This window comes from Mus pahari, chromosome 13 (assembly GCF_900095145.1).
Source record: "Mus pahari chromosome 13, PAHARI_EIJ_v1.1, whole genome shotgun sequence".
Taxonomy (NCBI): domain Eukaryota; kingdom Metazoa; phylum Chordata; class Mammalia; order Rodentia; family Muridae; genus Mus; species Mus pahari.
Window position 1 is genome coordinate 23124594 of NC_034602.1, and position 25042 is coordinate 23149635.

Consider the following 25042-nt stretch of genomic DNA (forward strand, 5'->3'; position numbering starts at 1 on the left):
ATAGCAACTATTCAGTTGCTAGGATGCTAGGTGAGTCTGAACCTACCCTTGATGTTCGTCTGAAGAGGCGATGGGTTAGACTGAAGGTTGGAGGCCAAGTCCAGGACAGTGTTGATATTCTGCAGCTCCATTAAGCCTCCAAGGGCAAAGCCAGGCCAGTGTCTGGTCTCACAAAGGAACAGCTCTGCATCTCTTGCCTGGTTGGCTCTAACTACCACATTAGACTTCAGTTGTATCAAGAAGTGAGGGGACCCCAGCGCTTTCACTAGGAAGTTGACCTGAGAAGGAGGAGATGGAATGGCACCACCTGACGTGAGGGAAGAGAAAATAAATTATTAACCAGCATGGCACAGTCCTATTGGCCCCATGACAGACGAGGGTTATCACTAAGAAGAGGAGGCTGCCTTAATGTGCAAATTCAGCTTTCCCTGGCTGTCTCTAAGCCCCGGTCCTGCTTTTTCCTTGATCATTTCCTGGCTCCGGGATGGCAGCTGCCTGGCAGGGATGGCTGCTCTGGGCCCTGCTCCTGAATTCGGTGAGTCTCTTGCTCGTGGCTACTCCCTGGTGCCTCCCATTAGGGCAAAGCCCACGGCTGTGGGAGGGTTCTCATGCCCAAAGATAAGTGCTGGTGGAGGGGTCTCCAGGTCAAGGGGTTGAAGTGAAAGAGGGTCAGAGAGGCAAAGGGATGGGGCCTTTGTCTGTGGTTAAATGGGGACCAAGTCAGGTGCTAGAGGTGGATCCCAGTGGACAGAACCTGAAATATTCTGGGTGTGGGAGGAGGTCTTGTTACCATCCTTGTTTACTCTCAGGTGATAGCATTTGCCAATGCAGGATGTAGGAGTGGGGGGATCTTATACAGACCCTTGTACAAGGAACCCTGACCGTGGGGTGGAGTCCAGCCTGGAGACTCAAACTGCAATAAAGGTCGCTATCTCCTCCTCTCCCCTGCAGCACGACCCTTTAAAGCCACACTCTATTGGATCACTTCCTTTTCTGAATAAGCCCTCTCACTGTCCATTGGGGGAGTGTCCCTCCATTGGCACCCTAACCATAGCGCGAGCTCCCATGAGCCTCCCGCAGCACTCCCAACCCCTGACTGCTGCCCTTCTGTCCCATATACTCCCTAGCCTCTCACTCTCCAGACACTCCCTGACTGTGCCAACCAGCCTTAGGGCTTATGGATGCTGTTGGTTCTTTCTGTAGGCCCAGGGTGAGCTCTACACACCCATTCACAAAGCTGGCGTCTGCACCTTTTACGAAGAGTGTGGGAAGAACCCAGAGCTCTCTGGAGGCCTCACATCACTATCCAATGTCTCCTGCTTGTCTAATACCCCGGCCCGCCATGTCACAGGTGACCATCTGGCTCTTCTCCAGCGCGTCTGTCCCCGCCTATACAATGGCCCCAATACCACCTATGCCTGTTGCTCTACCAAGCAGCTGATGTCGTTAGACAGTAGCATGTCTATCACCAAGGCCCTCCTTACACGCTGCCCGGCATGCTCTGACAATTTTGTGAGCATACACTGTCATAATACTTGCAGCCCTGACCAGAGCCTCTTCATCAATGTCACCCGCGTGGTTGCGCGGGACCCTGGACAGCAACCTGCTGTGGTGGCCTACGAGGCCTTTTATCAACGCAGTTTTGCAGAGAAGGCCTATGAGTCCTGTAGCCGGGTGCGCATCCCTGCAGCTGCCTCGCTGGCTGTGGGCAGCATGTGTGGAGTGTATGGCTCTGCCCTCTGCAATGCTCAGCGCTGGCTCAACTTCCAAGGAGACACAGGAAATGGCCTGGCTCCGCTGGACATCACCTTCCACCTCTTGGAGCCTGGCCAGGCCCTGGCAGATGGGATGCAGCCACTGAATGGGAAGATCACACCCTGCAACGAGTCCCAGGGCGAAGACTCGGCAGCCTGTTCCTGCCAGGACTGTGCAGCATCCTGCCCTGTCATCCCTCCGCCCCCAGCCTTGCGCCCTTCTTTCTACATGGGTCGCATGTCAGGCTGGCTGGCTCTCATCATTATCTTCACTGCTGTCTTTGTGTTGCTCTCTTCTGTCCTTGTGTATCTCCGAGTGGTTTCCAACAGGAACAAGAACAAGACAGCAGGCTCCCAGGAAGCCCCCAACCTCCCTCGTAAGCGCAGATTCTCACCTCACACTGTCCTTGGCCGGTTCTTCGAGAGCTGGGGCACAAGGGTGGCCTCATGGCCACTTACTGTCTTGGCACTGTCCTTCATAGTTGTGGTAGCCTTGTCAGTAGGCCTGATCTTTATAGAACTCACCACAGACCCCGTGGAACTGTGGTCAGCCCCCAAAAGCCAAGCCCGCAAAGAGAAGGCTTTCCATGACAAGCATTTTGGCCCCTTCTTCCGAACCAACCAGATTTTTGTGACAGCTAAGGACAGGTCCAGCTACAAGTACGACTCCCTACTGCTAGGGCCCAAGAACTTCAGTGGGATCCTGTCCCTGGACTTGCTGCTGGAACTGTTGGAGCTACAGGAGAGACTTCGACACCTGCAAGTGTGGTCCCATGAAGCACAGCGCAACATCTCCCTACAGGACATCTGCTATGCCCCCCTCAACCCGCATAACACCAGCCTCTCTGACTGCTGTGTCAACAGCCTCCTTCAGTACTTCCAGAACAACCGCACACTCCTGCTGCTCACAGCCAACCAGACTCTGAATGGCCAGACCTCCCTGGTGGACTGGAAGGACCATTTCCTCTACTGTGCCAAGTGAGTAGATCTGAGGGCAACAGGTGGGAGCTACTATGCCCCCAGGAACCAGGTCGGAACCTAACTCCACCCTTTGGAACCAGGGACAGCTCGAATGTACACATATCAGAGCCATGGCCTGTCTGAGTCTATTTGAGTCCCTTCTTGGAGCTCACTCCCATCTTATGCCTGTTATCTGCAGGACTTTTGTCCTATCAGTCTTTCCAGCTCCAATCCATATGATCTTTCCATCCATGATGCTCCTGCCATGGTATCAACTTAATAGTTTTTAGAATTACTTTAACTTCACATGAATGAATATTCCGCTTGTGCCTATGTATACGCACTGCTTCTATATGTGCCTGGTGCTGAAGAAGCCCGAAGAAGTTGCTAGATTTTCAGGAACTGGAGTTGAGGTCAGTCATAGCGGCCAGGTGGGTCCTGGGAACCAAACTCTGGACCTTTGCAGAAACACCATGTAACGTCTGAGCCCTCTCTCCTGCCCTTGCGGTAGTCTTAGTTTAAATCTCAAAGCGATGTCTCAGGTAGTGTTTGTGTTTGCGATGCTTCCTTTTCTGGACTCTGTGTCTTGATCTGTAGGGATTTTGGTAACTTCATAATTGGCTAGAAATATGTTCATCTGGGCTCAGGTGGGGCTGTGGTTAGTCTCTGGTCCCAGGCATCCTAGGTCCCTAGGTATGGATCCTAGTGCAGTTTTTTCTACAACCTTATGCAGTTGAGGTTCTGCTTCTGGCTTTGTCCATTTTGGCTGGCACAAACAGGATGCCAGTGAGCTCATCAGACTGAGGGAAGGTTGGTGAGAGGGCCAGAGGTGGAGGAGGCTCCTAGAGAACATCACGGAGAGTGAAGTGCCCCAAATGGCCTTGTCCACTCTAGAGCAGGCAAGGGTTACAGTAGGTAACCATGCCTGAGTGCTCTTATGAAAACGGCTTTGACCCTGCAGGCCCCAGGCTTCATAGTCTTTAGATGCATCAGATGAGAGCAGAAAGCTTTTGCTGTCTCTCACTGCTACTGGCCGTCTATCCCTGTCTGAGTCTCCAGTGCAAGCTGCCTTCTAGAGTGTCCGTGCTATCCCCCAGATCGGATGGCAGAGAAGGGCTGTGGAGAGGCATCGGGGATCAGCCATGCAAAAGACAATTTAAAAACTATTATTTATTTATTTTTACTTAGACAGGCACACTGTAGTTGTCTTCAGACACACCAGAAGAGTCCATTAGATCCTATTACAGATGGTTGTGAGCCACCGTGTGGTTGCTGGGAATCGAACTCAGGACCTCTGGAGGAGCAGTCAGTGCTCTTAACCTCTGAGCCATCTCTCTCCAGCCCTACAGTGTGGCTTTTGTTTTTGTTGCTTTTATATTGTTTTTAGAGAGAGTCACACTATTTGAGGCGGTCCTCAAATTCACGCCCTTGCCTCGGCCTCCTGAGGGCTGTGGCTGCAAGCCTAAGCCATCATACTTGGCTTGTACTATCTTTATTTTGATTTTGGATGCTCCTAACTCTTGGTGAGTCAGTTATGTTCATTCCATAGACTGGAAACCTGAGGCTCAGAGTGGTATGGTAGGACGAGCAAGGCCACACAGGAATCCAGCTCTCGTTGAGAACTCTGTTGATCAATATGTTCACTTGCTCAGACCTCGGAGTTTGTCTAAAGAGCTTGGTGTTGCTATTCTGTTCTGGCTCCACAGAGGTGTGCTCTGTGCAAGGGCATTGTCTGGGTAGCTGTCTGTGAGCTCCAGGGCTCAACTCAACATTTAGGGATGATTCAAGCTCTGGGAGGGGGAAAGTGAAGAACAGCATTGAGATCTGTGAGGGAGACAGCCATGGCTCAGATCCGGGCTCATCACGTGATTGTGATGCTCATTTGGAACTGGGATAATGACAGGTCTGGAAGGTTTGGCTATGTGAGGGGACATGGGAACCACATTCAGTGGACTAAGGGACCATATGAGACTACCTTGTGGAAAGGTGGTCATTTTGAACTCTGGGCTTGGCAGTGTGTAGACACTGCTCCTCCAATAGCGGGGAGAGGACCTGGGGTAGGGAGGGGGCAAAGAGTCCAGGCAGGACCAGGAAAGGTTTTTTTTTTCCCTTTGTGGTTTCCCTCTAGCGCCCCTCTCACGTTCAAAGATGGCACGTCCCTGGCCCTGAGCTGCATAGCTGACTACGGGGCCCCTGTCTTCCCCTTCCTTGCTGTTGGGGGGTACCAAGGTAAGTGAGGTAGCTGGTGGGGGCTACCGAAGGGATAATTTTAGCACAGAGATAATAGGTAGGAGGAGGGAGAAGCCATGGTGAGTGTATCCAGGCTCTGGGGGTCTGGCGAAAGGGGGCTGCAGACAACGTTTCCTACCTTACTGCTCTCATCTCTCAATGCTACCCAGGAGCTCTGGTTTTGTGCCTTTGGCCGGGAGAGGGAAATGAAGCAAGGGATAAGGCTGCTGTCGGAGTGAGGAAGCAATAGAGGATGAGGAATGGGAGAAGGTTACACCCTGAGGGGAGGAGAGGGAAAGGTTCAACAGGAGGGAGGCTCAGGGTTTCTCTTCCCAGGGACGGACTACTCGGAGGCAGAAGCCCTGATCATAACCTTCTCTCTCAATAACTACCCCGCTGATGATCCCCGCATGGCCCACGCCAAGCTCTGGGAGGAGGCTTTCTTGAAGGAAATGCAATCCTTCCAGAGAAGCACAGCTGACAAGTTCCAGATTGCGTTCTCAGCTGAGGTAGGGGCCCTGCAGAGTCCCTGGTTCTATGCTTGCAATCCCCAATGGTGTGGGTCCATTCCAGTCAAACCCACATCCAGGCTTTACTTGTTCCCGAGTGGCCCCGCGCAGTGAACACCCAGATGGGGCACTTGTGTTAGAGGCTCCTGCAGTTCATCCCCAGAGTGGGCAGTCACTCAGTGTGTGGTCAGTGAGCTGGCTGTGTGCTTGCAGCGTTCTTTGGAGGACGAGATCAATCGCACTACCATCCAGGACCTGCCTGTCTTTGCCATCAGCTACCTTATCGTCTTCCTGTACATCTCCCTGGCCCTGGGCAGCTACTCCAGATGGAGCCGAGTTGCGGTGAGAGCAAGAGGGACACAGCGAGAGCGACTCAGAGCCTAGGACACCTCCAGAAGGCTTTTCAAAGCTTCTCGAGTGTGGGCACCTTAAAATAGCAAGTTGGACACATCCAGATGGAATCCCTTGAAGGGTAGCATTTTTGGGGTGTGTTCTGCGTTGAAAGGCTCAAGGCTTTCCTCCTGCTCTCTAATATATTCCCACTGTCTACATGTAAAGCTACCATTTAAAAGGCCATGCAATGCAGTTCTGGGAAGGTGCAGCCAGGCACCCCTGCACTCTTTGGTGCCTTAAGATGTAGGTTCTTCATTGAGGTGGGTGGTGTGTGAGCACCAAGGATGCCTGCCCACTCCTCAGCCACCCTGGGGAGTACAGAGGGTCTGGGCAGGTGTCCTGGTAGCCAGCCGTCCTCACTGAATTGCAGGTGGAGTCCAAGGCTACCCTGGGCCTAGGTGGGGTGGCTGTTGTGCTGGGAGCAGTCGTGGCTGCCATGGGCTTCTACTCCTACCTGGGTGTCCCCTCCTCTTTGGTCATCATCCAAGTGGTACCATTCCTGGTGCTGGCTGTGGGAGCCGACAACATCTTCATCTTTGTTCTTGAGTACCAGGTAAGAAGGGAGGGGTTCTTCATATTCAACATCCTCATTAGACAAAGCCCTGCACAGACTCGCTGGGATTCTGGTAGACTTATACGCATAGGAAATAGCCTGGGTTGGCACAAATTCATTCATACTCATTGAGCCATCTTGAACTTGCTTCCAGTTAAACCCATACAACATCCAGTGAGCTTTGTAATGGATTAGAGGTACCTCTTTCCTGCCTTTATGTTAACAGGGGTGGCATTCCATGGTATAGGCACAAGCCAGAGTCCATTTAGTCTCTCTTTGCTGTCAAACACTTGGGGTGACATGAACACTTGGTCCTTTTCACATCTAGAGTGCACCAGGTGGTTCTTTACATCACAACATAGAAGCAGAGAGTGTGGCTGTGGGCTGTTAGAGGCTCTTCTGTCCCCAGAAGGTCCAGAAGTTCCTCAGATTTGGCCAGGACTCTAAACCTTAACGACCCTGATGTTGACCTTTAAAGTTTGGTGACCTTGGGCTGGAGAGATGGCTCAGCGGTTAAGAGCACTGACTGCTCTTCCAAAGGTCCTGAGTTCAATTCCCAGCAACTACATGGTGGCTCACAACCATCTGTAAAGGGATGTGATGCCCTCTTCTGGTGTATATGGAAACAGCTACAGGGTATTCATATACATAAAGTTTGGCGACCTTGGCACACCCTACGTACTCTGTCTCTTTGCCCATGCAGAGGCTGCCTAGGATGCCCGGGGAGAAGCGAGAGGCTCACATTGGACGCACCCTGGGCAGTGTGGCCCCCAGCATGCTGCTGTGCAGCCTCTCGGAGGCCATCTGCTTCTTTCTAGGTGAGCAAGGGCTGTCCTTCTTCACCCGGGATTGGGGCTTGCTAGGTTATTCTAAGAGGGAGCATAGGCTTTCAGAAGGCAGTGAGTGGGTCTTCCCTGCTTTAAGCTGTCTGTGCTGGCATGTGACCCATGATGCCAGAATGACCCGACGGACCCTGTGCCCTCGACAGGGGCCCTGACCTCCATGCCAGCTGTGAGAACCTTTGCCCTGACCTCTGGCTTAGCAATCATCTTCGACTTCCTGCTCCAGATGACCGCCTTTGTGGCCCTACTCTCCCTGGACAGCAAGAGGCAGGAGGTAAAGACAACTGGGCCAGGACAAGGGGCTCACCCTGCCAGTGTCCCCACATTCTTTGGAAGATGTGGCACAGAGGTAGCCAGGAGAGTTGGATAGGAGGCAGGGGCATTCTTCTGAGAGAGAATGTTTGGGGCTCTGTGCTCACCAATCTCCTGTAGAAAGAGAATTTCTTTTTAGTTATTTGTGGTATCATCATCAACCCCCCTAAAAGGATGTAAAGTTTACAAAATAAATTATAAATAAAAAGTTAACAGGAGTTTTTTGACGACAGGAAATTCAGTATTTGATTAAGACAGGAAGTAAAAGCAACAAAAACTGCAGTAGGGGCTGGAGAGATGGCTCAGCGGTTAAGAGCACTGGCTGCTCTTCCAGAGGTCCCTAGTTCAATTCCCAGCAATCACTTAGTGGCTCACCATCTATACGGGGGGGGGGGGGGATCTGATGCCCTCTTCTGGCATGCAGGTGTCCATACAGTTAGACCACTAATACAAAATCTTCTGGGGAGGCAGAGGCAGGCAGATTTCTGAGTTCGAGGCCAGCCTGGTCTACAAAGTGAGTTTCAGGACAGCCAGGGCTACACAGAGAAACCCTGCCTCGAACAACCAAAAAAAAAAAATCTTCTGGGCTTCCTTGGATGAGGTATATTCTGTAGTCTGCCTTGGACCCAGTCTTGAGGGTCTGTCATTCCCTAGGCCTCTCGCCCCGACATCCTGTGCTGCTTTCCAAGCCAGAATCTGCCCCCACCGAAACAAAAAGAAGGCCTCTTACTCCGCTTCTTCCGCAAGATATACGCTCCCTTCCTGCTGCACAGATTCATCCGCCCTGCTGTGGTACGTGGGCTGAAGGGCTGTTCCACTTTCGTACCACTTTTGGAGGGAGACCGGGCGGAGCATGGTGGGAGGCCGCACAGGCTCAGAGCGGATACTTGGAGCTAGAGCTTGAGCCTGTCCGACTCTAGGACGTTTCCCAGGATGCCCAACAAAGCCATTCACGTTTGAGGGAAGACGAAGGCTGTTTGGGGAGAGGTTCTCACGTGCCAGTTTCTCCCTCAGCTGCTGCTCTTTCTGGTCCTGTTTGGAGCAAACCTCTACTTAATGTGCAACATCAGCGTGGGGCTGGACCAGGAGCTGGCTCTGCCCAAGGTGAGCCTGGCCTCTTCTCAGCCCTTTGTCCTGGGAGGGGCAGCAGTGCCCAACAGGTGGAGCGGTGGTGGTGGTGGTGGTGGAGCTTGAGAGGGGGACATAGCACCAGGCTTGGCCGCATGCAGAGTTGCTCTAAGTGGACTGTGAGCGAGAAAGCACATCCATGTTTGTAAAGTGAGAGGGCTGAGTGCTGGCTCAGGCCACAGTAGATGTCTTGCGCTGGAGGCCTACCCATGTGGCCATCCACACAGGGGGACCGCCACTTCCTTCTATGTCAGTTCCTCACCAATAGCTGCTTTTGGATTTATTACTTTATCTGTATGAGTGTTTTGTCTGTGTGTATGTTTGTGTGCCATGTGGGTGCCTGGTGCCTGCAGAAGTCACAAAGAGGGTGTCAGATCCCCCGGGACTGGAATTACAGGTGGCTGTGAGCCACCCTGTGGGGGCTGGAAATTGAACCTGGGTATTCTGCTGAACCAACTCTCCAACCTCAGCACTTGTTATTTTTCTGGTTTTAAATTTTTGGGGATTGGGAAATCAAATCTGGGATCTCCCATTTGTTGGGAAGGTGCTTAACCAGTTAGCCATAAAGGCATACCCCTTGTCGGTCTTCTCTTTTGTTTAATAAATCCCAAGAGTTATGGTGCAGGGTATGAAGCAGTACCTATCTGTTCGTGCTGGTGGGCTGCTTTGTTCTGTTTTGCTTTCATGAGACTGGGTCTCACTGTGTCGCCCAGGCTGGTCTGCAGTGCCACTGTGGTCTTGTTTCTATCTCTTGAGAGTCCTAGCAACACCGCTGTCTGGTTTTATAGTGGTTTCGATTTGCATTTTCTTTATTTTAAAAGATTTATTTATTTATTATATGTAAGTAGCTGTCTTCAGACACACCAGAAGAGGGCGTCAGATCTCATTACAGATGGTTGTGAGCCACCATGTGGTTAATGGGATTTGAACTCAGGACCTCTGGAAGAGCAGTCAGTGCTCTTAACCGCTGAGCCATCTCACCAGCCCCTTCAATTTACATTTTCAACAATTAGAAACGTTACATATCTTTTCATGTACATATTGATCACTATATATCTTATTTAAGAAGAAATGTGCTGAGGTCTGCTCGGTTTTTGAGTTGGCTTTTTGTTGTTGCTGAGCCTGGAGAGTTCCCTGTGGATTCTGGAGGTTGGCGTCTTCACAGAGACCTGATTATCAAATGCTTTTCTTTTTCTTTTTTTTTTTTTTTTTTTTTTTGGTTTTTTCGAGACAGGGTTTCTCTGTGTAGCTCTGGCTGTCCTGGAACTCACTTTGTAGACCAGGCTGGCCTCGAACTCAGAAATCCGCCTGCCTCTGCCTCCCGAGTGCTGGGATTAAAGGCGTGCGCCACCACGCCCGGCTGCTTTTCTTTTTCTGTGGGCTGCTCTTTTATTCTAGTGGTGGTGTGCCTTGGTATGAGAAACATTTAAACATATCCATGGATTCTTTTTTTCTTTTATTGTCTGAATTTTATGGAATATTGAAGACATAATTGGTAAATTGAAAGTTATTAAGTTTGTCTGGTTTCTATTAAGGGTTTTTAATGGCTTTAGAACTTCTGTTTAAGGCCGGGCAGTGGTGGCACACGCCTGTAATCCCAGCACTTGGGAGGCAGAGGCAGGCGGATTTCTGAGTTTGAGGCCAGCCTGGTCTACAGAGTGGGTTCCAAGACAGCCAGGACTGCACAGAGAAATGCTGTCTCGAAAAACCAACAACAACAAAAAACCCAAACAAAAACAAACAACAACAACAACAACAACAACAACCACCTTCTGTTTAAGTCTTTCATTCATTCATTTGAGATTTGCTCATTTGTTTTCTGAGACAGGGTTTCTCTGTGTAGCCCTGGCTGTCCTGGAACTCACTCTGTAGACCAGGCTCAGAGATCCACCTGCCTCTGCCTCCAAGTGCTGGGACTAAAGGTGTGCGCCACCACGCCACTTTGAGTTGATCTTTATATATGATGTTATGAAAGTGGACAAATTTTAATTCCATCCAGCTTTCCCAGGACTGTACTAAAAAGTATAGCTTTCCTCCATCAAATGGTTTTGGCGCCCCTGACAAGACTCATTCAAGCGTGTATGTGCATGACTCTTTATTTCGCTCCATGGATCTTCATGCCGGCTCCCATGTCAGCAGGGCCCTGCTTTGATTCTGTAGCCAAATTGCAAACCAGACTTGCAAATTTGTTCTTTGTCAATTTCTCTTGGGCTATTTGAGTTCTTGTAAGATTACACTAGAATTTTAGCTTGACATTTTTAGATTCCTTCAAAACCTGTCCTTGGTATTTATACAGGGATTGCACTGAATCTGCAGACGGCTTTGCTTTGATAGTACTGATGCCTTAACCATATTTGCCATCCAGTCCACGGACACACAGTGTGTTTCTATTTTTTTTTCTTTAGTTTCTTCTAAGAACCACATCCTCCTCCGAATTTTTAATTTTTTTTTAAAAAGATTCATTTACTTATTATATGTAAGTACACTGTAGCTGTCTTCAGACACACACCAGACCAGAAGAAGGTATCAGATCTCATTACAGATGGTTGTGATCCACCGTGTGGTTGCTGGGGGTTTGAACTCAGGACCTTCAGAAGAGCAGTCAGTGCTCTTAACTGCTGAGCCATCTCATCAGCACACCCCCCCCCCCCATTTTTTATGAGACAGGGTCTCACTATGTAGCCCTGCCTCGCTGTGTACTCACATGTAGATCAAACTGACCTTGAACCCACAGACACAGCCTGGCTCTGCCTCTCAAGTCCTGGGACCAAAGGTGTGTGCCACCGCACTAGGTCTGAGCCACTGGCTTTCCACATGCTAAGCATGCACTCTTACCACTGAGATGCACCGTGAGCCCTCCTTTCTGAAGGACAGTTTTGCTGTAAATAAGGTTTTTTCTTCCCTTTAGTACTTTGAATACAAGTCTCCAAGGCCAGATGGGAAAGATGGAAGCAGCTGCGTCAGTCCTTCTTTGTGACAAGCCATTTTTTTGTGTGTTGTCCCCAGAGCTCTCTGAGGTTGACTTTTGACAGCTGTATAACAGTGTGCCTTGGTCAGGGTTTGAGTTTGTCCTTTTAGACCTCCCCAGAATTCCTTTAAGGTTTATATTCGTGCCTCTCTTTCATCGATTTGGGGGGAGTTTTCGCTACTGCTTCTTCAAAGAACACATCCAGCTCCTTTCGTTTTTCTTCCTTTTCTGAAATTCTTACAGTGCATCTGTGGGCCCACTTGGCATTGCCTGGGGCCTCTTTGTGTGTATTTTGGCATGCCCTTTTATGTTCGTATCAGGGCATGTTCCTCGAAGTACACAGTGCTGTGTGTACCTCAGCCTGGATCTTGTATATATGTACATGTGTACTCTGTACATTTCTGAGTAGGTTTCTGAGCATGTGTATCTGAGTGTTCTGAGCACGTGTCTGAGTATGTCCATGAGTCTGCCTCCGAGCATCTCATCAACCTTGTGTACCTCTGAGTGTCCTTACTCACTTCTGCTTACCACAGTAGGCACATCTGCATGGTCTTCTGAGGATGTGCTCTGACCTGGGGCAGGCCCACTGTGGATATTCCCCAGACTCACAGATCCTCTTCTTTCCCAGGACTCCTACCTGATAGACTACTTCCTCTTTCTGAACCGATACTTGGAAGTGGGGCCTCCAGTGTACTTTGACACCACCTCGGGCTACAACTTCTCCAACGAGGCAGGCATGAATGCTATTTGCTCTAGTGCAGGCTGCGAGAGCTTCTCTCTAACCCAGAAAATCCAGTATGCCAGCGAATTCCCTAATCAGTAAGTGGTTGGTCTCCCCAACACCCTGGCTTGTTTCTTCTCTGCTTCCTCTCTCCTCTCCTGTTCTCTCTTCCTGCATGCTCTGCCTTTGCAGCTAACAAAGCCAGAGGAGGCTCCAGTGCAAGGGTCAGGAAGGAGCCCCCAGCAGACTCATTGGCTACACCTCCTCCTCTCCACTGTCTGGCCTCAGGTCTTATGTGGGTATTGCTGCATCCTCCTGGGTAGATGACTTCATCGACTGGCTGACCCCATCCTCCTCCTGCTGCCGCATTTATACCCGTGGCCCCCATAAAGATGAATTCTGTCCTTCAACGGATAGTAAGTTTGGGGCTACAGGAGGCTCACTGCCCATTACAGCTTAGGGAAACTGAGGCAGGAGAAAAGAAAGGCTCTCAGTCTCCCATCAAACCCGTAGGGTCCGGGCGGCTTAGGGCTTAGGCATTCACACTAGCATGTGTCCCCCTGGAGTATTATCCCTTTGTTTGCAGAACATGTTGGTTGTGGGCAGTGGGCTATGGACCTGGAAGTAGAGCTATGGCCCTGTATATGGAGCTGCTGTGTTTAACAAGTGTGGGAGATCCTATCTCTTGACCTCACAACTGGGGGTGGCAGGTGTAAACCTCTCAGAACTGGGGACTTTAGATTGGGGCACAGAGTGGGAGTCAGGACAGGAGCTGCCTTGCCTGCTGTGTCACTGCCCAGAGTCCCCCCCCCTCTGCAGCTTCCTTCAACTGTCTCAAAAACTGCATGAACCGCACGCAGGGTCCCGTGAGGCCCACAGCAGAACAGTTTCATAAGTACCTGCCCTGGTTCCTGAATGATACGCCCAACATCAGATGTCCTAAAGGGTAGGTTCCGAGGGTGGCTCCTGCAGGAGACTGGGGAGACTAGTGGGTTCCAGAAATGGTAGACACAGAGGAGGCAAGAGTGCCTAGCCAAGCCCTTTCTGGGGCACAGTGAGTGGACTGACAGAACATGGTCTCATCCCCTCTAAGCCTCTGCTCTGTCCTCCTCTTTGCAGGGGTCTAGCAGCGTATAGAACCTCTGTGAATTTGAGCTCAGATGGCCAGATTATAGGTAAGTGTGGTATGGTTTGGGGAGGAGATCTCAAGTCAGTCAGCTGTTTTAGAGTCCTCCAAGAGCACCCATGCATGTGGCTGATGTGTGTGTGTGTGTGTGTGTGTGTGTGTGTGTGTGTATGTGTGTTAGCAGGGTATGTGAGGGCAGGTGTATAACTGTCCTGGGCCTGTAAGCACGGGTTCTCCTTCTCAACTCGATGAGCTAAGACTTCACCATTGTTTCACCCCAAGTCCACTGCCACTGTGAAATATGTGGCAGCCTTTGTAACAGCTGACATCATTATTGAGAGCCACCCACTTCAACACATTCACTCTCGTGTGTATCATATGTCGATGTCAGCAGCAGCTGCTGGCTAAATGAGGTAGGATGCTTCTGTGTAGTGGAATCCCACGAGGCAGCAACAGTAACTTGGGGGGGGGGTGATGTCTGACAGGCGCGGGGGGGGGGTAGCTTAACCCAGCAGGCAGCAGAACTAGCCAGCCGTCCGCATGGAGGGAGCCAGCTGTCGTTAGATCTGTGCACACCACTGAGTGCCCTGGAGGAGCTGGCATGGGGATGGGCCTAGGTGCTTTAGATGAATTCAGTTTTTTACGTAAATAACTCCGAGTTGGAATCACTAGTTGTAAACTGATGGCAGCACACCTAGTCCACCCTCCAAGCTAACTCTTCTATGACATTCCTATCTTCCAAGAAGTCACCCCACCTTACCCTGGCCCTCGTATCTAGGCAACAGAGGCGTGTGGTCAAAAGGGATCGGGGTATGGCAGAGGAGTGGATTGTTTCTTGGGGGTCAGGGGTGCATCCGTCCTGGCCCTAAGTATCCCCACAGCAGCGCTTTTCTTTCTTCTTAAATTTTTTTTTTAATTTTTTTGCTTTTCGAGACAGTGTTTCTCTGTGTAGCCCTGGCTGTCCTGGAACTCACACTGTAGACCAGGCTGGCCTCGAACTCAGAAATCCACCAGCCTCTGCCTTCCAAGTGCTGGGATTAAAGGCATGCGCCACCACTGCCCGGCAGCAGCGCTTTTCAAAATGAGAGCTCCCCTCTCTCTTCTAACAGTATCAGCATCATCAGGAGATGGCTAGCCATGCCCACACCTTGCCTAAGACATGCCAGACCATATCTCTGGATGTGAACATCCTTCTGGGTGTGAGCGACCTCTGGGTGCCCACTAGTGCCTTAAGATCGCACATCGGAGACTATTTCTCATCTGTCTTAGCTTTCCCTGTGTGTGCCTAGCCCTCGTTTCTTTTGTGGATGCAACACGGCTGAACACAATTCACAAGTGTTGTTTATTGTACTTACAGGCAGGATCCCAAAGTCACGGCTTCAATAATTCAGTCATTTTTGTTTGCCTGTCTTCCTTTCTATTCTGTCCCTACAGGAATAGGCAAACTGAAAATTAATTTTTTGAGACGGAGTCTCGTGTAGCCCACACTAGTCTAGAACTTTCTATGTAGTCCTGAACTCCGGAATCTCCAGCCTCCCCAAGTACTGGGACCACAAATATGAAACACCACACTCCAACAAAAAAGTAGGCTAAATTTTTGTTTAAAAATCCCGTGCATATTTTGAAAGCACACATAGAAGGATTTGGTTTCACCAGGGGATATATTTTAGTTTAGTTTAGTTTAGTTTTGTTTTGTTTTTCTTTCTTTTTTTTTTTTTGAGACAGGGTTTCTCTGTGTAGACCTGGCTGTCCTGGAACTCACCCTGCCTCAAACTCAGAAATCTGCCTGCCTCTGCCTCCCAAATGCTGGGATTAAAGGTGTGCGCCACCATGCCCGGTGATATTTTAGTTTTTGCTTTGCTTTTGAGGCAGTATCTTACTCTCTAGCCCAAGCTGGCCTTGAATTTGAAGTAATTTTCCTACCTCTGTCTGCTGGCTGCTGGGATTTCAGGTGGTACATAAGGGATGATCTTTTAAGCTTCATCTATCAAAGTCAGGCCTTGGTCTCAGTGGCAGAAGTAGAGTTTGAGGATGTTGATCCCAAGTGCAAATGCAATCCTTGAGGCTGGAGAGATGGCTCAGAGGTTCAGGGCACTGGCTGCTCTTCCAGAGGACCCCGCTCTGACTCCTAGCATTGGTGTGGCAGATCATAACTGTCTCTAACTCCAGTTAAAGGTGATCCCATGCCCTCTTCTGGCCTCTATGGGCACCAGGAATGCATGTGGTACCCAGACATACATGCAGGCAAAACACTCATACATGTGAAAAATAAATAAGGAAATGCAGGTCTCTTGTAGAGAATCAATCAGGAATTTCAAGTGTTGCTGGTGGATCCCTGAACGCAATGAGATCACATCCGTGTTAATATCTCAGGGATGCGCCAAAGGGCACTGATCTTTGACTTTCAGCCTCCCAGTTCATGGCCTACCACAAGCCCTTAAGGAACTCACAGGACTTTACAGAAGCTCTCCGCGCGTCCCGGCTGCTAGCAGCCAACATCACAGCTGAACTACGGAAGGTGCCTGGGACAGATCCCAACTTTGAGGTCTTCCCTTACACGTGAGAACTAGGGGGCTGAGTCAGGGGTGTGGGAGGAAACAGCTACACAGAGATGTTGGGGAACTGTAGGCTTTGAGGGATCCTGTGGGATGAGAACCAACTTGGTCTCAGCTGTCTCCTGGGTTAGCTTGGGGCCTGTCCATTTCTTACAAGGGTCAGCACCCAACTCAAATCTGAGTCTCATGTTTTCCTTGGGAGATGGGATGCCCGTACCACCTGAAGGAAGGATTGATGCTTTGACCACACCCTGATCTTTGGCAGGATCTCCAACGTGTTCTACCAGCAATACCTGACGGTTCTCCCTGAGGGAATCTTCACTCTTGCTCTCTGCTTCGTGCCCACCTTTGTTGTCTGCTACCTCCTACTGGGCCTGGACATACGCTCAGGCATCCTCAACCTGCTGTCCATCATTATGATCCTCGTGGACACCATTGGCCTCATGGCTGTGTGGGGTATCAGCTACAATGCTGTGTCCCTCATCAACCTTGTCACGGTAACCAACAGAGTGGGCCTTGGCAGTTGAAAATCTGCACTCATAAGCTACTCTCATTCTATGTAGAATCTAGACATCCGCCTGGCATGCCTTTTTTTACCCACACCCCATCTTCTCCCTTGTTGCCTGAAGTTCCTCTCTCTTACCTGTAGGCAGTAGGCATGTCTGTGGAGTTCGTGTCCCACATTACCAGGTCCTTTGCTGTAAGCACCAAGCCTACCCGGCTTGAGAGGGCCAAAGATGCTACGATCTTCATGGGCAGTGCGGTGAGTGGGGAGGGATGGCTCAGCCTGCACTCCACCTGAGCCTTTATGTCCTGTGCTGACTCCTGGCTGTGACCCCTGCCAGGTGTTTGCTGGAGTGGCCATGACCAACTTCCCAGGCATCCTCATCCTGGGCTTTGCTCAGGCCCAGCTTATACAGATTTTCTTCTTCCGCCTCAACCTCCTGATCACCTTGCTGGGTCTGTTACATGGCCTGGTCTTCCTGCCCGTTGTCCTCAGCTATCTGGGTGAGTACCCATGCACACCCAGCAGTGCATGAGCAGTGACCAAAATGGTGCCTGCTCCCCCGGAAAACCCAGGGAGTTCAGGCCGAGGTTTTACCATACATCCTACTTTGGGAGCTCTTGCTTTACTTTTTTTTTTTTAAAGATTTATTTATTTATTATATGTAAGTACACTGTAGCTATCTTCAGACACTCCAGAAGAGGGAGTCAGATCTCGTTAAGGATGGTTGTGAGCCACCATGTGGTAGCTGGGATTTGAACTCTGCACCTTCGGAAGAGCAGTCGGGTGCTCTTATCTGCTGAGCCATCTCACCAGCCCTCTTGCTTTACATTTAATACGCAGCAAGCATCTTTCTCTGTGAATTGATTGTGTCTTAAACACTGTGTGGTCTGCTGAACTTTTCTGTTAGATGTTTGTGCACATACAAACACACACAAATAGATACACACACACTCACATAGACATATACACACTCACATAGACACACACTCAGACACACATGTACACATTTACATACACAGACACACACACACATACATACATAGACACACAGACACAAACACACACTCACACACAGGCACACACACAGACACTCACAAACACAGACACACACACAAACACAAACATACACTCACAGCTCGCATGCACAGACACAGATACACACACTCATATTCACATATAAACACACATAGATACACAAAAACATACACTGGGGCTGGAGAGATGGCTCAGCGATGAAAAGCACTGGCTGCTTGCTCTTCCAGAGGTCCTGAGTTCAGTTTCCAGCAACCAAATGGTGGCTCACAACCATCTGTAATGGGATCCAATGCCCTCTTTGGGTGTGTCTAAAGACAGCTACAGTGTACTTATATAAATTAAATAAATAAATCTTTAAACACACACAAAGATGCATACTCATACACACACACACACACATACACACAGAGACACACATTCACATAAGCACAGACACACAGACATTACACAAAACACACACACAGACACACACAGACACACACAGACTTACACACACAGACACACACAGAGACTTACACACACAGACACACAGACTTACACACACACAGACACACACAGACTTGCACACACAAACACACACACAGACTTACACACACATAAACACGGACACACACACAGACTTACACACACAAACTCACACACACAGGCTTATACACACATACACACAGACTCACACACATACACACAGACTTACACACACACATACACACACAGACTTACACACACATACACACAGACTTACACACACACATACACACACAGACTTACACACACACATACACACACAGACTTACACACAGAGACTTACACACACACACACACTTCTCTGGAGATGGAACCCAGAACATTGCACATGCTAGGCAAGTGCTGTACCACTGAGTCACACCTCAGCACAGAATACATATTTTACACTGAGAATTGATGTGTGTGGCCCATGAGACTGTCTGAATAGATTCTGAGCCTCTTGCTCATATAGTAAGAGAAGGTGTATTTTGGCCAATCACAGTTTATATGTTTGGAATCTCAGTCTCCTCTCAGCATCAACTGTAGTCACTGAGGCTCTGTTTTGGACCAATCACAGCTTTCCTCTTGGCATCAATTTCGTCCTGGCTTGTGCTTTCGACCAATCATCGTCTTGCCTCTTAGCCTCACTTACAACAGTCTCCAGCTACACCACCAGGGGTGGTGGTGGTGTTCACCCTACAGCTGATGCAGGCATAAGGGTTGTCTGGCTGATAGTTCTTTTCTTCAGGGCAGACAGAACAGCAAGGGCGAGTCCCACAGCTGGTGCTTAGGAAAGCAGATTGCCCCATCCTGTAGCATCTTTGCTTGTTTACAGGGACATAGACATCAGGAGTGCTTACAATATAATCTAAAGAGCTTATTAGAATGAATAATGATTTTAGTAGATTGTTAATGGTGCTGCACAGTGCTTAACTCACCAAGTACTCCAGGAAGAAGCGTTTCTTTTATCCACATCACTTCCTCCACTGTCTGTTTAAGCAGTCTACAACTTCTGGTCATTAGACTCTTTCTGATGCTATACTACTGTTGCTAGCACTGCAGTAACTGACCTTATGGCTTTGACTTTGTCATCCAATATTTTCTTAGAGTAAACCTGGAGATGTTGATTATTGGTGTCAGTTGTTAATACTCCCCACAAAGTTCGATGGTGATGATGGTGGTGGTGGTGGTGACATTAGAGTATGTTGGGGACAGTGAGGGAACAGCCCTGGGAGATGTTGTGAGCCCAGAGCCTCAGAGACACAGGCTGGAAGTTTCTAGACCTATATGAGGTGGAGAGGAGCAAGGACTGCAAGCCTCCCATCCCCAGCGCTGCAGCTGTAGTCAAGAATACCCTGGAGCTAGGGCTATGCAGGCAGAGCCCCGAAGGGCACGTGGTGAGTATAGAGCCCTACTCCCTGGTGGCCCTGTGCTTTGGGATTGTAGTTACAATATAAGGTACGCTTTTTAGAGGAGGGTTGCCCGTGGTGTCAGTATCAGATTGTCCCAGGAACAAAGGGAGAGAGTGGGTGTCAGGGATCCTCTTGAGAGAGCATGCCTGCTGAGGCAGGCTGGTGAGGGCGGTGGAAATACCAGCTGAAACAGCTGTTGGTAGTGTGAGGCAAGTGCGAGCAGGTGCAGCCAATGGCAGAGCCCTGCTCTAGCTAGATTTGCATTTCTAGCTGTGATACCTGCGCCATCTGTATGCCTCTCTGACCATAGATGTATGTTCTTTCTCTTCCACAGGGCCAGATGTTAACCAAGCGCTGGTACTGGAGGAGAAACTAGCCACGGAGGCAGCCATGTCCTCAGAGCCTTCTTGCCCACAGTACCCCTTCCCTGATGATGCAAACACCAATGACTATGTTAACTACAGCTTTAAACCAGAATTTACCCCTGAAGCTAATGCTGCTAGCAGCTCTATGCCCAAAAGTGACCACAAGTTCTAATGGAGTAGGAGCTTGTCCAGGCTCCATGGTTCTTGCTGATGAGGGGCCACGAGGGTCTTCCCTCTGGTTGTTTTCAAGGCCTGGGGAAAGTTGTTCCAGAAAAAAATGACTGGCATTTCTGTCCTGAGGCAGCCAGCACTGGCAACTTTGTTGTCATAGGTCCCCAAGGCTTGATCAGATTACCTCCTCTGTAATGAGAACATCACGAGTATTGTATGGGATGTATCACATGTCAATGAAAAAGGCCATGGCCTATGGCTTAGGCAGGAAATCGGGTGTGGAACATCCAGGAGAAGAAAGGATTCTGGGATAAAGGACACTTGGGAAAGTGTGACATTGGTACCTGAGCACAGGTAATTAGCCATGTGGCAGAATGTAGATTAATATAAATGGTTATCTTAAGTTATGATTCTAGTCTAGCTATATGGCCAAGGTATTTATAAATATATCTTGAGTCTGAGTCTCATTTCTGGGAGCATGGGGCTGGGAGGAAGAACAGGGCCCAACTTTTACAATCCTCCTTCTTGCTCAGGGTCTTGTAGTTGCCGGGGACATGTTTGTATCTCTCACCTAGTGTTTCCTCCCCTTATCAAAACTATTTCCAGGGCTGGAGAGATGGCATATCAGTTAAGGAGCACTTGTTGTTCTTAGACAGAACCTGGGTTCAGTTCCCAGTAGTTCACAATCATCTACAACTCCAGTTTCAGGAAATTTGACACCTTCTGATGTTCACAGACACATATGTATGTGCAGGCAAGACACTGACACACACAAAACAAACAAATACATCTAAAATGATTTAAAACAAAAAACATCTTTAGGGCCAGTGAGATGGCTCAGTGGGTAAAAGGTGATTGGCATCAATTTTGAGTTTGACCCCCTGGAACTCACATGATGGAAGGAAGGAACCAACTCTTTGAAGGGCTCCTCTTACCTCTACATCCATGCAGTGGCACCCCTAACCCCCAAAAGGTAACAACATATTAATAAAGTCTCCGTTCTAGGATGGGGCTGTAGCTCAGTGCTGGAGCAGCAGCATGGCAGCCTCGTGTGCATGTGGCGTCCGTCACCTGCCATCTAAGGTACTGAAAAGGACAGAGAGCAAGAGCCCTGAACTTGTCCCTAGCATGTTACCACTTCCAGTGACATTAACTGCCTTTGTTTACCACTGTCCCTGAGTACATTAAAAAAATCCCTCTCCATTCCATGTCAGCATGACTGTTAATATTCACCTCTAGCCTTAGGACAGCGTGTGACCCACCCTGGGCTGTAACGTTTTAGATCGGGGAAGGCAAAGGGGACCTAATGTCTTCCTGGCTTGAGGAGGTCACAGTACACTGGGAGTGGTTGACCTCATCTGGAAAATGGCATTCAGTTTGGCCTCCAGTTTCCTCTGCCACAGAGCATGTTGTGGCTAGCTGTGTGTCTGTCTGAAGGCAGACAGCTCGGGGCTGGGCAGGTTTTCTGGTGTGGGTCTTATGCCTGGAGCACATCCTGAGTCTGGTGCATTGGTTGCACCGGAGACAGAGAAGACGACACCTGGTTTGTGAAGCACAGAGTTGGTTGAATAGTGTCTTAGAGAGAGCTTTACTGCTGTAAATGGACACCTTAGCCAAAGCAACTCTTATAAGGACTACATTTAATTGGGTTTGGCTTACAGGTTCAGAGGTTCAGTCCATTATCATCAAGGTGGCAACATGGCAGCATCCAGTCAGGCATGACGCAGGAGGAGCTGAGGGTTCTACATCTTCATCTGAAGGCTGCTAGGAGAAGACTGGCTTCCAGGCAGCTAGAATGAGGGTCTTAGGAGCACATCCACAGTGATACACCTACTCCAGCAAGGCCACACCTAATAGTGCCACTCCCTGGGCCAAGCATATGCAAAGACAAATGGTGTTTCTATCACTTGTCCTGCTCTGGCCGCCTCTGGGTTCAGGATAACTTTTGTACAGGACACAATCACAGTGATACATGCATCAGGGAAATTTATGGAAATATGTTTTTGTTCTGTTCCTTTCTATTTTCAAGAGGATAGCCTTGTGACATGTTCATCTGCCTACGAGAGTCTGTGACGGGCAGGGGTACTATCCTCCAAGGTGAAGCACGGGGTTAGAACATGGGGGCCTGTGAAGCGGGCACATTTGGAGAATCTGCTGGAGAATGCCAGAGTGCATTCAAGATCAAGGGACCCAGTCAGTAAACTTCCAGCTCCAAGAATGTATCCTGGGGTGAGAGTGACAAGGGACATTCCAGATCCCCTTTGGGCCTCTTCACTCCCTCTGTCCAGTTCCCGTTTGGCTGAGGAGCAGCTGTGGTTCCTCCTGTGATAGGAGGAAAGGAGATTGCATCTCTGGAAACTCCTGTCTACTTTCTGGTCCTCCAACCCCCTGTGTATCTCACGTTATTAGCTGGGCTTTACAAGGATCCCCGGCAGGTCAGGAAGTATGGGAAATCTGGTTAAAGACGCTTTGCTACAGAATAGAGGGTGAATCTCAGCTATTACCATGTTACTGGGGAGGGAAGTGTTTCTCTGTCCTATTCAGCTGTAAACCTGGCCTGGCAAGATATGTCCACAGGCATAAGGGAGACATGAATGTTATGGGGCCACCCAACCATTTTCTAATTTCTGTAAACAAGTCTTTTCATTTATTTTTTTAAATGTGTATGCACACTCAGCTTGCATTTATGTATTTGCACTGTGTGTATATTCCTGGTGCCTGTGAATGCCAGAAAAAAAAGTGACAGGTCTCTTGGAACTGGAGTACAGACTGTTGTGAACCACCATGTGAATTTCTCTTCAAGGAACAGCAATGTTCTTAACTGATGAACCTTTTCTCCAGTCTCCTACAAACCACTTTCTGATTGGACTTGAAGCCAGTTCCACAAGATAGAACCCATGCCTGGTACCATTAACTGGGCTAAAAACTGTGGCTACCTACATTATAGGCCATGGGGAGAACCGAGTCTCATTATTATGTTAAATGGACATAGTAACAGACTTCCTTCAAGACCTCATCTTCATACTCAGAGATCGGTTCATTCCTCAGCGTTTATCAGAGAACCTTCTTTTTGAGTAGGTGGTGACTGATACAGCAACTGGTCACCATGCAGAGACTAAGACTGTGGACAGCTCAGCTCTAAATAGGATGTCTATGACATGTGCTCTCTCCACAAGGCTCAGAGAGGGAAGAGAGGGCAGAAAATCTGTAAGAGACAGAGGGAGTGAACCAATGCAACGAGACTGTGTTTACCAGACATGGTAGGGCCATTGCATATGTGAGCTCACAGGGGCTGGGAAGGCAGGTACAAGACCTGCCTGCCTAAGATCAAGCCGACCACAATCATAGCAAGATAAGTGAGAGCTCAAGAAGTCTCACTCCATCTGAGGCACTACTGACAGCCGAGGGCTACATAATCTCACCCTTCTCCAGGGATGCAGGCTGTGGTGGTTTGAGTAGGATCGGCTCCCACAGACTCATGTGTTTGAATGTTTTGCTCACAAGGAGTGGCACTATTAGGAGGTGTGGCCTTGTCGGAGTAGGAGTGGCTTTAGGGTCTCCTATACTTAAGCCATACCCAGTGTGGCTCACAGTCACTTCAGCTGCCTCTGGATAAAGATGGAGAACTCTCAGTTCCTTCTCCAGAATCATGCCTGCCTGCATGCTGCCATGCTCCCCACCATGACAATAACGGACTAAACCTCTGAAACGACAAGTTGACCGCAATTAAATGTTTTCCTTATAAGAGTTGCTGTGGTAGTTAAGAGCACCGACTGCTCTTCCAAAGGTCCGGAGTTCAAATCCCAGCAACCACATGGTGGCTCACAACCATCCATAACAAAAATCTGGTGCCCTCTTCTGGAGTGTCTGAAGACAGCTACAGTGTACACACATAAAATAAATAAATAAATAAATCTTTAAAAAAAGAAAAGAAAAGAAAAGAAAAAGAGTTGCTGTGGTTATGATGTTTCCTTATAGCAGCAGAAACCCAAACTAAGAGACAGGCCCGGAGAGGCTGCCCATGTCCCAGTAAACAGGTCCACACTGAATGGATGAATGGACAGCAATGAATGGATTCAGTGGGTATCAAATTGAAAAGAAAGGGGGTGGTGGAGAAAACATTTGTACATGAAGTTGGGAGGGAAAAATTGTGTGGGACTAGGGAGGCTCTGGAGGGGAGAGGACGGGGGTAATCGGATCCAGACACACTATATAATAAATAATAAGTAAAATAGTTATGAATCCATAAAACCAAACAACCTCCAGAAGAACATAGCGAGCCTGCATACTCCCGGGAGGGACAATTTTCCCAAGCATAGACCCAGAAACCATAAACTAAACGCAAAAGATTTGCCCATATTCAAATAGGAACCCTCTGTAATACAAACCAAAATAAACAAACCAAAAATCCCAAAGTAAGTTGGAAAATGCATAATGGTCTGAAAAAACGTTTGCCCTACGTTCAACATCCGAGGACTAAAATCAAGAATACACAAGGAGACAAATTGGTGCAGTGAGTATGTGGATAACTCTCCCATGGGAAACATCTCTGGCTAAAGGAGGCTGGGGAGGTCACTCAATTACTAAAGTGCTTCCTGTCCAAACATGAGGAGCTGAGCTCAGATCCCCAGCATCCATGGAAAAAGCCCGTGCGCTTATGATCCCAGTGCTCCAGAGGCAGAGGAGGAGATCCCAGGGCTTGCTCTCACTCAGTGGAGCCAAATCCAAGTGCAGTTGAAAGACCTGCCCCCTGCTCCCCAACAAACCAAAACCAAAACCAAATAAAAACCAAGTCAGGCAGTGGTGGCGCACGCCTTTAACCCGGCATTTGGGAGGCAGAGGCAGGCGGATTTCTGAGTTCGAGGCCATCCTGGTTTACAGAGTGAGTTCCAGGACAGCCAGGGCTATAGAGAAACCCTGTCTTAAAAAGAACCAAACCAACACACACACACACACACACACACACACACACACACACACACACACACACACACACA

General features: G+C 49.1%; 1 protein-coding gene across 1 annotated transcript; it reads left to right on the forward strand.

Moving 5' to 3' along the window:
* The first annotated feature begins 374 nt into the window (after positions 1-374).
* On the forward strand, positions 375-21422 carry Npc1l1 (NPC1 like intracellular cholesterol transporter 1). Its single transcript, XM_021211036.2, has 19 exons — positions 375-535; positions 1204-2732; positions 4843-4943; positions 5280-5452; positions 5666-5794; positions 6216-6398; positions 7102-7216; positions 7387-7514; positions 8207-8344; positions 8567-8656; positions 12277-12467; positions 12658-12785; positions 13189-13315; positions 13489-13544; positions 15904-16054; positions 16316-16547; positions 16700-16813; positions 16896-17058; positions 19844-21422. The coding sequence occupies exons 1-19, from the start codon at positions 485-487 to the stop codon at positions 20044-20046; spliced, it is 4002 nt and encodes a 1333-aa protein (XP_021066695.1). The 5' UTR covers positions 375-484; the 3' UTR covers positions 20047-21422.
* The last annotated feature ends 3620 nt before the right edge of the window (positions 21423-25042 follow it).

Bases quoted from the DNA above. Each gene is read 5' to 3' on its own strand.
- Npc1l1 (XM_021211036.2), top strand. From the start codon at position 485: ATGGCAGCTGCCTGGCAGGGATGGCTGCTCTGGGCCCTGCTCCTGAAT. The intron at 13,545-15,903 runs GTAAGTGTGGTA...TTTGACTTTCAG, and splicing joins CTCAGATGGCCAGATTATAG to CCTCCCAGTTCATGGCCTAC. The intron at 17,059-19,843 runs GTGAGTACCCAT...TCTCTTCCACAG, and splicing joins CGTTGTCCTCAGCTATCTGG to GGCCAGATGTTAACCAAGCG.